Source organism: Poecile atricapillus, chromosome 1 (genome assembly GCF_030490865.1).
Source record: "Poecile atricapillus isolate bPoeAtr1 chromosome 1, bPoeAtr1.hap1, whole genome shotgun sequence".
Taxonomy (NCBI): Eukaryota; Metazoa; Chordata; class Aves; order Passeriformes; family Paridae; genus Poecile; species Poecile atricapillus.
In genome coordinates, this window is record NC_081249.1 from 71,145,511 (window position 1) to 71,159,986 (window position 14,476).

The following is a 14,476-nucleotide window of genomic DNA, read 5'->3' on the forward strand; positions in this document are numbered from 1 at the left end:
ATGTGGCCCCTGTTCACATGACAAAAGCTGAAAAGTTACAAGCATTAAGAGCTTTCCAGGCAGCTCCTTGAATCCTGCAACTCCATTTGTAGTGGATGGGGTTTCTCAAAACACTATTCCCCACACTTAATGCTGCAGACCATGGCACTTTATAACACATTCATCCAGCATATCACATCCACATGGCACAGCACAACCACTGAAGGAAAAATTGCAGAAGATTAATAGATGGTGAAAGTGTGGAGATAAGGCTCAAGGTAAACAAATTGTTGTATTAATTATAACTCTCTACTCACTAGTCTAGTCTGGAAAGGAAGCATGTTCATATCTAAAATAGGAAAGTCATACTTAAAATTGGATTTTAAATTTTCATATTTCAGTGGGTAGGTAGCTGTATTTAAGAGTGGAATGAAATGGAGTATTTATGAAGCATTACAAAATATCCATTTTTTGGTAAACTTGTTGGAGCTCCTTCACAACAGAATGAATGAATTTTGTTTATGCTGACATTTAAGATTGCCTTTGAAAGTAACCTTCTTCCAGCTTGACAAAAAGGTCTTCTCTCCCTAAATCTTCATTTACCATCTTCACTTCAGAGCAGTGCATTTCCTTCTTAAACCTCCCCAGAAGCCCTTCATGAAAAAATAAAATCATTGCCATCTCTGCTTTCAAACGTGACACTGATTATGACAGAAAAAGAAAATAAATTAAAGGACTGAGGCATCCTAAACTGCTATGGGTAAAGGCCTACCAGGACAGGAGACAGGAGAGGGATGCTTACAAGGGCATTTAGTGATAGACCAAGGAAGATTTAGATTAGGAATTGGGAAAAAATTCTTTACTTATTTGTTTACTAATTCTCCATCCATTTTAAGTATTGAGGTGTTTTTTCCTCTTTGCCCACTGTCATTCAGTGCAGAGTTGCTGAAGGAATGAAGACTAAAGATAAGACCAAGACATGATTAAAACAGAAGCTGAGGGTAGTAGGGCACTGGAACAGGATGCCCAGAGAAGTTGTGGATGGTGGAGGTGTCCAAGGCCAGGCTGGGTGGGACTCTGAGCAACCTGGTCTGGTGGGAAGTGCCCATGGCAGGAAGGGTTGGAACTTGATGATCTTTAAGGTCCATTCCATCCCAAGATATTCTATGCTGGTACAAGTGAGTGGTGTATACATTGCACAGCCTCATGCCCAGAAAATCAGTTTTCTTAGGGCTAAGCTAACTCAGTTTCTAGCAGAGGTGTTTAGCAGCTCTGGATTCATGTCAAATGCAGTCATAAGCACGTCAGTGGCCATATTCCTAGTTCCCTGACATCACAATAATTACTAGCAAACTTCTGTTAATTCTGGAAAAGTCTGTGCTTCCCACTTTTTTAAATTAATCAAAGACAGTACTGAGTGGGATTTTATGTATTACATTTGAGCTCTGCTAACAAATAGCAACATTCTAGATCAAAATGTGTGTTCATGGCTGATTTGGTAAAAATCACTAAAGAGGCAAGCTGTGAGTTAAACTCATCCATGGAAGATGGAACACTTTGAATTAAGCTGTTTTCCTTCCTACTGTTATCCTATTTTAAAAAGAGGTAGAAAAATTATACTAACAATAGTTGTATGTAGTCAGGACAATTGTAACTGTTAACCAAAAGTGCAAATAAGAAGTTAAAATGTAACAGTGCATAACAGATGTAGAATAAAACTGTATTAAGACTATTAAAATATTAATTGATTATGTATTTGAAGCAATTTAACAACCACAGAAAATAATAGATACATATCAAATCAAAATTTGCAGAGAGCTTCTTGACTTTGCAATTAAGAAATTCGATTTCCTACTTCACTGAAGTTGAGATAATCACAGAAAATGTCAAATTTAAAACATAATGAATCCATTCCCTACAAAACTAGACAATGTACACTTCTAATGCAGAATATTGGTCAAAGTCTCTCATATCCAAATTCTACCATAACAGAAGAAACATTTTTGAAAGTAGACATCAATATGTTAAAAATAATGCCTTGAGCTCATACTGTCTTCAAATACAAGCACAACGTAAAGTAAATCTTAAATAGAAATGAGAAAACCGAAATAATTATCTTAACAGTCTCTCTCTCATTTGTCATTCTCAATTCGAAAATTTGATCAGCGAGATACAGGCAATGTTTTTCAAAGCTTTCATCAGCTTCCCCTACTCTCTAGTAGTTATCCCTATTGAAGAGGAAAACTAAGAAGAGAAATTAGGACAGAAAGTAGCAAACTGCCAATGTATGAAAGGACAGAAATACAATCATCAAAGAGATCCTCTTTAATTTTAAATCTTTCTTTGAACTTGCTTATAAAATGAAAAATAACATGTTCATGAAGAGAATTTAATTTGAGTTTATTACCTCATAATAACCAGCATATTATAAACTAATTTGGGACACTCAAAATTAAATAGAATAATGCACAAAGAAATGCTATCCCAGAATAAAGGAACTCTGAAACATACAAAGTACTTAATAATGATTTTCTCAGCCCAAATTGCTTTTTAGTATTTAGTATTTAGTATCTTGATTTCACTTCTTCTCTTTTTACCATGTTCTCTGAGGTTTCCCCAAACAATTTTTAATTATTTTCCTACATTAGAGCTTCATACATTTCCAAACTTTTCCTCTTAGTCTGCTTCCCCAGACACTAGTTTTCAAAAACCTTGACTACGTACAGGTTGATGACCTATTGCAGACAAGCAACTTATATTGTTAGTGTAGTGGTTTAGATTCGCCAATTTGAGTTTCCTGGCCAATGAACCAAATCATGTGGTGGGTTTAGCACCAGCACAGTAACATTGTAAAAAAAGTCATATTTCCAAGTGTTTTTCAAAACTGAAAAATAGAAGTTTACAGAAAATCTTTTCACAGGGGTTTTAAATATATTCATCATCAGCAACAAATAATTCATAATATATTAAAAAATTGCAGAACAATAGATATTATTTTCCTTTGAAATAATAACTTGTGACATAAATAAAAAAAAAGTTGTTAGCAATTCTGTGTTGAAAAATCACATGTTCAAAAAAAGTGAATATTTATAGAAAATAACATTTACTTATTAGATTTATGTATAAATTCTTACCTAAGCTGTTTAAAAGCTTCTGCTTTCACAAGTGGTGTTTCTACAGAATGTTCAAAAAGTGCTCCTTCAGGCCCTGCAAAAAAAATAAAAACAAAAGAAAAATACTGTAATGTAACAGTTCAAATACAACACAAAGATAGAAAGAAGTTTGGTTTTTTTTAATATGGCCACTTTGATGTTGCAAATCAAGATAAGCGAACACGTTAAGAATGATAAGACAACTGAAATATAGCTACCTTATTACCATTGCAGTACTGGTGGGAACAATACCATATAGAAGTAATGTAAATGTACAGCTGTAAATTCTTAAAATGAAATCCAAGAAGTCTGAAGACAGAGGAATTTTAAACTACTTGAGACAATAAGTAAATAAGATTTATACAATGTAACTTTCATTACAGTTAAAATCCCAGAAAACTTCGCAAATACTACAGTCCTAAATAATCGTGTTACTGCTCCATGCATATCACAGCTTCTGTCATATAGCTTTATCAAAGATTTTCCCCTATTTATAGGCAGACTTGCTGAATATGAAATGGTGTTTCTGCATGCAAAATGTAAATAACTATGGGATCAGATAGTTTATGTCTTGATGTACAAGTAATTTCATTCCAAAGAAGAAGAAACAGTGGGCACCAAGCCTCACCAGGAGCCCCCCTGTTGGACCTGAAAATCTTCCAAGGACCTCCATTTCTGCTCTCCTGAGAATCAGCATTATTTCAGTATCACCAGCCCGGTGACCACCTTCCACCTAAGCTCCACTAGGATCAGGAAATTGGCTGATCTTGGACAATAGCCCCTCAGCAACAGAGACAGCTCAAAAAAGCAGCTGAACACCACCACCTACAGCAAGGGTGTAGACTCTCAATTTCTGTTCCTTGGCTCTGTGAACATACTCACCAAAAACTGGAGAGCTCTTAGGTTGAGAGATCTTCTCTGGCCTTGAGGATTTACATATGTGAGAACTTTCCAGGTAAATATGCAGCAAGGCAATATATTTCAATAGTTAGGATATCAGTCAAGGTGGATTGTCTGGCTGCTCTTTATGCCATTACCCTAGAAAGAATTCTGGGCTCTAAAAATCCCTGTGTTAGGGATCTGGGCTCTGTCTAGGCAGAGAATGGCAACGGATGATTAAAAAGTGTGGTGCAGATAGCATAAATGTGGTATTAGATTGTTTTAAATGTGGTATAAAGGGAAAAAATAACTGAAAATTGGTTTGGGCAACCTCACAGAAAAGGAAGTGAAATCAAGAAAAACATTAAAAATGAATACGTTGCTGAGACAACTGACAGGAAGACTTTCACTTCATGAGGACTGCAGGAAAATTCTGAGAATGTCCTGAGAAGGCATGAAATGTGCTGCTTTTTGAGAAGAGTTTTATCTGAAATCGTGATTCCTTAGAATGAAATCCTCTTGTCTTGGATGGAAGAGAAGTAAACAAGATACAAGAATTACCATATCAAATCACTTCAGCAATTTGAGGATTCATTGATTTACTAAGCTTGAATTTAAATTTTATTTAGCTTTTGATACCCTCCTCATCAATTTGAATAGACTAATCTTTCTGTAAATTAAAAACTGGCATGAATATAATACTGGAAAACTAAAAATTTATTAATTCAGACAGAGCTTTAACCCTGCTTCATTAACATTTCATTTTCATTAAGATTATTCTGCACCTAAAGGAATTAAAAATGTTTATCAGAAAATGCTGATTTGGTGCAGCTAAGATACTTTGCAGGGATGTTCTGATATGTCAAAAGTGCAGATGTGGCACTTGGGGACATGATTAAGTGACTTAGAAGTGCTGGGTTAATGGTTCAGTTTGGTGATCTTAAGAGTTCTTTTCCAACCTAAGTGATTCTAAAATCCTATGATTCTATAAAGACAAGTAAGTGGTTACAGAGATAGTATTAGTTTCATGGAAATAGGGGCTAATGGAAGAAAGAGAACAGGAAACATCAGTGTTAATGTTCTAGGCGGTGGGCAGGTGGTGTAAAATGGAACGAAAAGGCTTATTTCCATTTTCTAGAGCTGTCATCTTTAAGCAAAAGTAGAACTTTATCTTTAATGTGACTAAAACCTCTTCATCAAACAGCATTAAGTTATAACAGTATGCCATTAATACAAAAAAAAATCTCTGGACAACTTTTTTTGGAAAATGCCCCTAAATTGATTTCCTGTCTTCATTTCATACTTTATCTTTTTAACTGTGATATGACTATTTACTATTTTATAGGCTGTTTATTAAGATACTTTAATTTATTTATAAAATATGCAAAAAAAGACATTAATTTTCTCAATGAGAGGACTGAAGTCAGCAAGACTCATTAACACCCCACGCACCCTATCAGGCAAGGACCATTTGCCTTCTCAAAATCTAACAGAATGTTTACTCACACCCTCAAATTGCCTCCTACTTAACTTACCTTCTGAGAAGAAGTGTTTAAATTAAACACACACTGTCACATCGCACTTCAGCATTAGCTACACAAACTGAAAACCTTTGCACAGAACAGAGCACTAGAAAATCACAGACAATACTCAGCAAATACTTCAGGGGATTTTTATAAAAGGCAAACAAGCAGAAGGGCAAGTAGTAAACTGGAGAAAGGGTGCTATAAATATGCTTCTCCATAAAAATATTGATCTTCTTTACCCTGTCAGCTTTCCTTTAAGAAAAAAAAATAAAAAATGTAGATGTGGCGCTTGGGGATGTGGTTTAGTGGTGAACATAGCAGTGTTAGGTTAATGGCTGGGTGTTATCTTAGAGATCTTCTCTAACCTTTACAATTCTATGTTTCTAAGAGCCTGCCATGACAATGTTATAAATCAGCCGGCTCTTTGCCAGCCAATACAGTTACAAGGTGGTTTCGCTGTCACCAATGCCAGCTGAATGTACAAAACCCTCCCAGAACAAATCACAGATGTTCAGTACCACCACAGCAACATAACAAATGGCTGCAAAATGTAGGTTCTTATTGAAATAATATTAAAGAAGATGCAGCTGTAGTCCATGCTCCTTGAGGTGCAGTCACTGTCACAAAGGGTTAAGCCGAGCCTCAGTCTGATATCCAGTGAAACACGTCTGTGATGTAGCTGCCACAGATGAGCTTGAGGCAGTGTTTCTTTGCCTAATCGTATGGATTTACTGTCATCTGGAACACCCTTGTGCATCCTGCCTGGGCTCCAGCTGCCACTATCACAGGAAGCATCTCTTGGAGATAAAGTGATACCATGTGGTGTCTCACACGCCCCAGGGCGTTTCACACGAAGCTGGATGTTCATGTTCGAGCACGTGAGCTCAGCCACTATATCCAAGGGAGATGACAAGCCCTGGAGCCCTCCCCAAAGCAGAGAACAGCAAGAGCTCTGCCCGGGGCAGGTGCCAGCGTCTCTCCGCGCTCCAGGGGACGTGGCCACCCACACCTGCCAGCGACCCTGCGGGGTATCGGAGGCACGTCCCTGGTTGGGGCTTTCCCCAGGCATTTGTCCTTCTTTGATTTGCACTACTCTATTCTACACAGGGACCAGAGAATGTCTGAGTGAAATAGTATGAGTTGAAACATATTAATGGTAGGAATATGACAGTTCTCGAGGTGTTGGATTGGATTGTATTACTCTTAGACCTTTTCCTTTGTCTTGAAATATCGTAAATCATATGCTCCATTTGCTCTCTTCTATATTATATTTTAGGTTTTCTTAAAAACCATTACTGAGCTTTTCATAATTCACATAAATAAGGAGAAGTAAAATCAAATAGTTCCCTACACTGTACATAAAAGACTCCAAAATGTTCTTTGCGTATTTTAAGCCCAGGATCATCTGTTTTTTATGGTATGAACTTTTCAAAATTTATTTCACATTGATCTTGCTCTCCATCAAAAATCTTTAAAAATAACCTCAGTATGCAAAGTATTACTAATTTATCCTTCATGCTAATAGTAGCATTTGAATCACAATAATTTATCCTTCATGCTAATAGTATCATTTAAATCACAATTTTAATAAGTTAATTTGAAGCAAAGTAGGCATGAATCTCCTCTCACTTACATTAATTTTACACTGAAATAACCTCACTGACTTTAATGTATTTGCTTTTGAATTTTACTACAGTGTAAAAAAAAGAAATAGGCAGTGTGTCTTAGTACAGTACCTGATGAAGTAAATAATTATCAATGCACTGTAAAGATTAATATTGGATGAGTGAGTCATTAATATTAACATAACAATTTCAACTCATATATGAATGATTTTTACTTACTTTGAGCAGAGATAGACCTATTCCAAATCAGTTAACAATTATGCAGTTTTTCATATCTTTGTTAAACACGCTTTTCTATTAAAGTTTAGCATCCCCTGGGCAAACAATAATTATTTGATAGGGTTTCCTGGTTAAACAAAGTTGTAATTTCAATTAGGTTAAAAAATAAAAAACCTTAAGATAAGACCCTCAGGCATAAACAAAATTTATTAACACATTTATTATAACTTAACTTTGGCTTTGAAACACTAATTGTATAGTTACTGCCGTATTTATAGTTTTGACAGTGAAATAATATGAATCTATTTATTAAAATGAAGACCTCAAGATTTCAGAGGACCTGTAACTAGCAAAGGCCAAGCATGATAGTTGCAAACAAGTAAAAAATATTATAAAATCAATTGAAAAGAAATTACAGAGTAATTTCAGTATTTCTTTTGAAGAATTCTTCTGCTCAAAGAGAAATCACACCTTGATGTATCTATTTTAATGCAACCTTACACCTAGAAAATGAAGGTTGACTTTAACAGGTAGCATGAAAGGAAGTAGCTTTTCATGTGATAATTTTGATGTATTACTTTGTAAATGAGTACTTCAGTGATTTGAAGAAACAGCCTAAGACAAACTTTTCTCTTGACAGGTGACATTTAAGATATACTACAAATATCTTCCTGTGACATATGTGCTACTCACAGAACAGCAGTACATTAGCTTTCACTTTGAAAGATAAAACCATATAAAAATATCAGAGAGATATTTCTCTCTCTAAAGTTTTCACAGATCAGACTTGTTACTACTCAGAATGGAATATCTAGAATTTTTTCAGCCTCAGACAGCATGCACTGGAAACATTAAATAATTAATAAAAAGATGCACCACTAAAGTTCCTATTACTAATGGCTTTAAAATAAAACATACATACAGAAATGTTTACATATTATATATATATTATTTTGTGTTAAAAATTCTTATTGATTATTTATTTAAAAAGGTCAGATTATCTTCATATTTCTGTTTCCTAATGAGGTAAAACCAGAACTTGAATTCACACATAATAACATATTTAAAAATGCCATTCTTATTGTGCTTTTCACATGGGTATTATCTGAGCATTTCCTAAACCATTACAAACCTGTGACTCGAAGCTTATCTGTGCCAATTACAACTTCATTTTCATCCACTGTAAAAAGTGGCTTTCCATCCTTTGAGTTGATCTGAAATTGCTGACTGTGGAATTCTACCATTTTAGGACCTGCAAAACACAGTAGAATAATGGAATAATTTAATAATAATTCTTCAATTTTCTATATAAATTATTAATAATTTTAATTTAATTTAATGATTCATTGAAGTACACTTAAGCTCATGAAGCACTCAGATATTCTAAGGATAGTGGCCTTGTAAGTTCTGAAACTGGGTAAATCTATTAACATGATCTACTTTGTTGTTTAAAACCATGACTGGAGCCTTCCTTTATACTTGGCTTTCCAGGGAATCTAGAAAATCCCACACAAATTGATCCAAACATTCATGTTCTTAGTGTTTAAACTGCTTTGATCAGAATTAATCTATCTTTTATATATATATACATAAAACAGAAACTGATTATCAAAGTCTTTGAAGCATCATCCCTTTTCATTAGGGAGGTCCAAATGCCTTAAAATTACAAACATCCCATGTAAGAGCAGGACTTCAGATCTTCATAAGAGATGCCAGTTTGGCTCCACATACCTAACAAATGTTACTGATCATGTTCTTAAGGGTTTCAAGAAGCTATAAGAATATTTGCAATTGATTCTGGTACTCCAAAAATGAAAAAAAAATATGAGCAAGAGAATCTGTGAATACTTCCAGATCCTAAATTCACTAAAACTTCAAGTTCTACAGTGCTGGCTTGGTAAGTAGATAAAAATCAAACTCTTAATATTCCCTCTTCTAACAACCTGATCAATTAAAAGTCACACCACATCGAGCCTGAGTATCTATTACATAGAGTTGTCATCATAAATCTATGTTCAGAATTAAAATTACAGAGAATAGTCAAAGCAGTTAAGACTCCTTTTCAGCAAGTTTTAATAAATGTATTTCACAGACTATCCACAGGACTGAGAGTCACCAAATTGCTTCCTTCCCATTAAGAACCTGTTTCCCATGTCTGATCCCATAAATGTTAAATATATTCTAGGCAGTAATTCTCAAAAGAAAGAGGAATTTTTATTTATTTATTTATTTATTTTTAGATCTTATGTAAAAGGAGCATTAGGTGACAGATGATTGATACTGCTATGAAATGAGAAATACATACAGGTACTTCACAAAATCTGGTTGGAGGCTGGTATGAGAGAAGTACAGCATGAGGATTCATACAAATTGCTTATTGCTTCACTCAGCAGATGCATAGCCTTGATTTTAACTGCCCACTAAACACAGAAAGAGTTAGAGAAGCTATAATGTCCTAAACTAGGGCAACAATTTTAAGGCATAAAGCCCAATACTGATTCTACTTGAAAATAGTCAGGATAGAAGGCTGAGCTTTGCGTTATGTTATGCTCTGCTGCACACGTGCACCCAAGCACAGCCTTATGGACCCCAATTTAGCTCTTCTGTAAAGCTATTCTGAAGCCCATGACTTTATTTCTGAGAGGTATGTTGCAAAAAGTGAGATCAGAAAATATCTTTGTCAAGTGAAGAGGTCTTAAATGGTATTTTTAAATTTTTTTCTCAACAAAAGAAATAGTTCTGGGTAAGTGAGGCAGAGATAGATCCCTGTCAATGGCTTCCTACAGAATCTTGGTTCAGGTTTTATTTAAGGTCCCTTCCAATCTGAGTAATTTTATGTTTCAGTGATTGATTCTTCTTGTTTGTGCCCAGCAACAATAATGAAACTGGCCACTTATGCAGAGTAGCTAGGTCCCTGTGTATTCAAACAAATCAAAGGCCTGAGTAAAATGGATGTTATCAACTTTACCAGTGCTGCAGGGGCTGGTCCCACATCCTTCCCATTCATCCAACCCCATGATTTCTAAAGCTAGGTTAATTAAGGAAAACCTCTACAGGCACTGTGAGAGCACTCACTGAACATTTTATACATTCCAAAGGTACTTTAACTTGTTGCTCTTTGAAATTCCAACTCATGCCAGCCTTGCCCATGCTGGATTGGCATTTACACTGTTTGATCCTGGACCTTGAACACTTGAATAAGTCTTTAACAAGAATGTTTAGGTCTATAGTTTTCTTATCACAAGTACCCCACTAATGTGAGACAAGTATTTTCCTATAGATAATCTTCACTATCAGAGAATGGTATGGATAATAATTGATGTATCTTAAATCTTAAGAGGGAATCCTAGGGTTAACAAAATTCAAACGTATGTTTTATTCATGCTAGAGATGAGACATCTCAGGGTTTCAAAAAGAAGTAATAGGCTTTTACATAAATGGGAATAAGTTTATGTAATGAAAAGTAGCCATTAATTTCTCTTAATGGTATTCCACAATACATATAAACTAGCTATATTGCAATAACACTAATTGTATCATAATCCCAGTGAGATTAACTTTCAACTCACAAACAGCAGCCAAACTCAGTATCTGAAAGTGTAATCTCCTAATGCCTGAATGTGTTTTGTTTACCACCCTAGTATATTAACTACATCTAAGTCAACTAATATTATATAATCACATTTGCTGATAAAATCCTACAATTAAAAATGCAACTCAGCTGAATGCAGGTTATAGAAAGTATTTGTTTTCTGCTTGCTGTCAGATGTGTCACACGAATTTCCAGGTCAATGGGCTATTCTTGCTATTCAGGCTGATTATTACCCATGATTTCTGTGCATTTCCTCCTTTAAAGTGCAGCCCTGAAGCAGACCTTGTAAGTGATCTTCACATCACATACCTCTTGGCACTGAGGATGCTGCTTGAAATGATGAACTTTTTTTTTTCCAAAAAGAAACTGACATATTGCTAAACAGTCTTTGTTTTCATTTGTCCTCACTCTTTACTTCCCTACAGATTTTCCAGGGAAGGGAGCCCTTTTGTTTAGTGACTGCATTTCAGTTGAAACGCATTTTAATAAACTGCCTTCTACTGCTACACAACCTTTGAACTCCAGGCCAATACAAATGTTACTATGGGGTTAAATGTTTCCGAAAATGTTTCTTTAAATTATGTAGAAGTAGGCCACAAAAATTCCTGGTATTAGGGATGGTCTAGCAAGCTGAAATGCTTACGGTAAAGGGAGCTGGTACTTGGGGTCTCCAAGATACCCACCCAGAGATAAGATTCGTACATGTTCGTACAAGGATGAGCTAACTCTCATGAAGCAATATCGATAAAGTTAATGAAGCAATATTTATGAAGCAATATTGATAAGGTTGTTATAGTGATTACTGCTACATCTGAAATTGTATAAATACGTGCACTTTGGACAAAGACGATGGAGCTAGATTTGGGTTGCTGCTACCCCTAGTTCCTGCGTGCTTCAATTAAGCACCTGCATATAATCAATCTATGATTATGTGTGTTCCTGAACGCTAACACAAATAGAGACGTACCAGACAGCAAAGGATCATCTGTCAAAAACAGGGCTTGCCATGAAATAAATATCCACAAATGCTTAATGCCAATGAAATTTGAGGAGAGTAAATGTGTTACCAGAAGGCAGACTCTTCAAATAGTTAGTTCTGCCAAATTTTAAGCATTTTAGTGTCCTTAGATCTTTCAGAGGAAAAGGCTTTCCAACATTGGATTTACTTCTATCAATAAGTAATTTCATATCTCTTATTTCTTACTTTCTTTACTTATCTGCCATTTCCAATTAACCTACAGCTGTCAGCTACTCTGTATGCTTTGCTCTTCTCCTACCACCTAGAATCACTGAAGTATTGGGTATAAACCAAAATCCTGAGTGCTCTTTGGTATTCCTATGCAATTTCCTTTTTTAGTTAATTTTTATTAAACTAAAGCACCTTACTTAAAATAAGATCTCATTAAAAGTGTATTAAAAATGTTATACTCCTACAGATTCAGTTCTCATTCCATGAGTGATAGAATACAATTCCAATAAATGTAAAGTCCTTACTTTCAGATACATAAAATTAGTTATATTTTCATATGGAACAGTATGGTATTTCATTAGAACAAAGGCATTATTACAGATATGCAGCATATTGCACATACACATTTTATGTCCATATCATACATCTCTCATAGCTTTGAACAACAACTATAATAATTAATAGAACACTTGCTGCTCCTGTTTCCTCTTTTTCTCTCAGTTCTCCTTTTATTCAATGGATGAAACAGTTATATCCGCTCAGATCAAAGCAAGAGTGCCTCACCGTCACCACTGTTTATACTTTGTTGTTATCTGTGATTGAACACAAGTCTAGAGATCTTAAAAAATTGGTCACCTTTCCTCACAGGCTTAATGAATACAAATTTTGTTGCATGATGAAGAACTTCAACAGGAAAAGCTGAAACACAGTTCTCAAATAGATAAGGTGAAAAATAAAATACTAAAGGAGATGAGGCATGATAATTTGAAATCCTGTATGCAGAGAGGGTAGCTGAGCTGAGTCTCTCCTTCCTAAGCGAGTACTTCAACTACTTTATCGTCTGTATAATGGATATTCTTCTTCCCCTTTTCTTCTTTCCTTTAAAAAAACAAAGCCATGAGTGTACTTCCATAAGGTCAGCTCCTGCACTGTGTTTCAGCAGGATTCTAAGCATACATACTAGATCTGGGCAGAGGACAGTGTGAGAGGAACTGCTGAACAGATGGGGCACGATTCAGTTCACAACATCGCTGTCTACTACCATTATACATTCTTTCGTTCCCGGACTTCAGCATATTTCAGATGTCCTAGAGTATCTAGCACTTCTGGATCAGACCAGAAAGTCTGACATGGGGTCTCTAAGCAACGTGAGCCTTTTCAGTGTGTCAACTGAAGACTGGGCAAGATGGAATCACAGAAGAATGCAAACCAGAGGATACCTCTCTAAGTCCTACTTCCTAATCACATAAGGGTCAGGTTTTTTGGAAGTTAGATAAAGATGCTCAGGGTCTTGTCCAGGTGAAATTTTACTACCTCTGAGGAAGGGGATTTAGCAGCCTCCCTGAGCAATCTGTTCCCATGGTTAACCATTCTAACAGTGGTAATTCTCCCCTGCCCCTCCTATCTAGTTGTATTTTGCCTCTCTGCAACCCAGGACCACTGCCTTTTGCCCTCTTCTTGTGCACCCTGAGTCTAGACTCATACTAGTGATTGGACAGCAGGAAATGGCCTCAAGCAAGGAAAGTTCAGGTTTGATATTAAGAAAAATTTCTCTACTAAAAGAGCAGTTAAACCTTGGAACAGGCTACCCAGGGAAGTGGATTCAAAAGTGTTAAAAAAAATGAGTAGATGTGGCACTTTGTAATATGCTTTAGTTGGCATGGTGGTATTTGGTCAAAGGTTGGACTTGACCCTGGAGGTCTTTTTTAACCTTAATGATTCCATGATTTACTTTGTCTCTAGCCCTCCTAGTATCAGGTGCAAGTTAGAAGCTCTCCTTAAGCTTTCTTTTCTTGCAGGTTAAACAAACACAACCTCTTCAGACTATAATACTTCATGTACTTCACTCCCTGGCCATGTGAACAGCTCTCTGTGGGCACCTCCTCCTCTGGCTCACAGCTCCATCATATTCCAGACCCCTCCCAGGGGAGGGATGATGCAGCCCAGCGTTCTCTTAGTGCTCACTGCCACAAGGATACACTGCAGGTACATGTTCAAGCTGTCCATCAGGACTGGGGGTGTCTTCTGCAGACCTGCTGCACAAAGTTTTAGCAGCCATTTGTCATCCTCTAAATCTTATCTATCTAACCAAATTTTACATTGAAATAAAGTAGCATGTATGTCTTGATATGATCAGATTCACTGATAGCTAGAATTTTTATACTTCAGGAAGTAAACATTCCTACTTTAAACCCCTTGGAATAAATATTGTAAATCCTTGATCATAGCAAGACTTAATCACCTCAAAAATTCTTCAATGAATTTTCAGATTTATCTTTCTACTAATTTCTCCTATGGTGTATCTTCCTTTATTA

General features: G+C 35.8%; 1 protein-coding gene across 5 annotated transcripts in view; it reads right to left on the reverse strand.

Moving 5' to 3' along the window:
* SGCG (sarcoglycan gamma) overlaps positions 1 to 14,476 on the reverse strand; it is a 107,725-nt gene that overhangs the window by 19,900 nt on the left and 73,349 nt on the right. For all 5 annotated transcript variants that reach the window (XM_058829204.1, XM_058829202.1, XM_058829206.1 and 2 more), the window contains 2 exons: positions 8,513 to 8,632; positions 3,114 to 3,186 (listed from right to left, as the gene is read on the reverse strand). In XM_058829204.1, the coding sequence (XP_058685187.1) occupies positions 3,114 to 3,186; positions 8,513 to 8,632 (193 nt within the window). The remainder of the gene's footprint in view (positions 1 to 3,113; positions 3,187 to 8,512; positions 8,633 to 14,476) is intronic.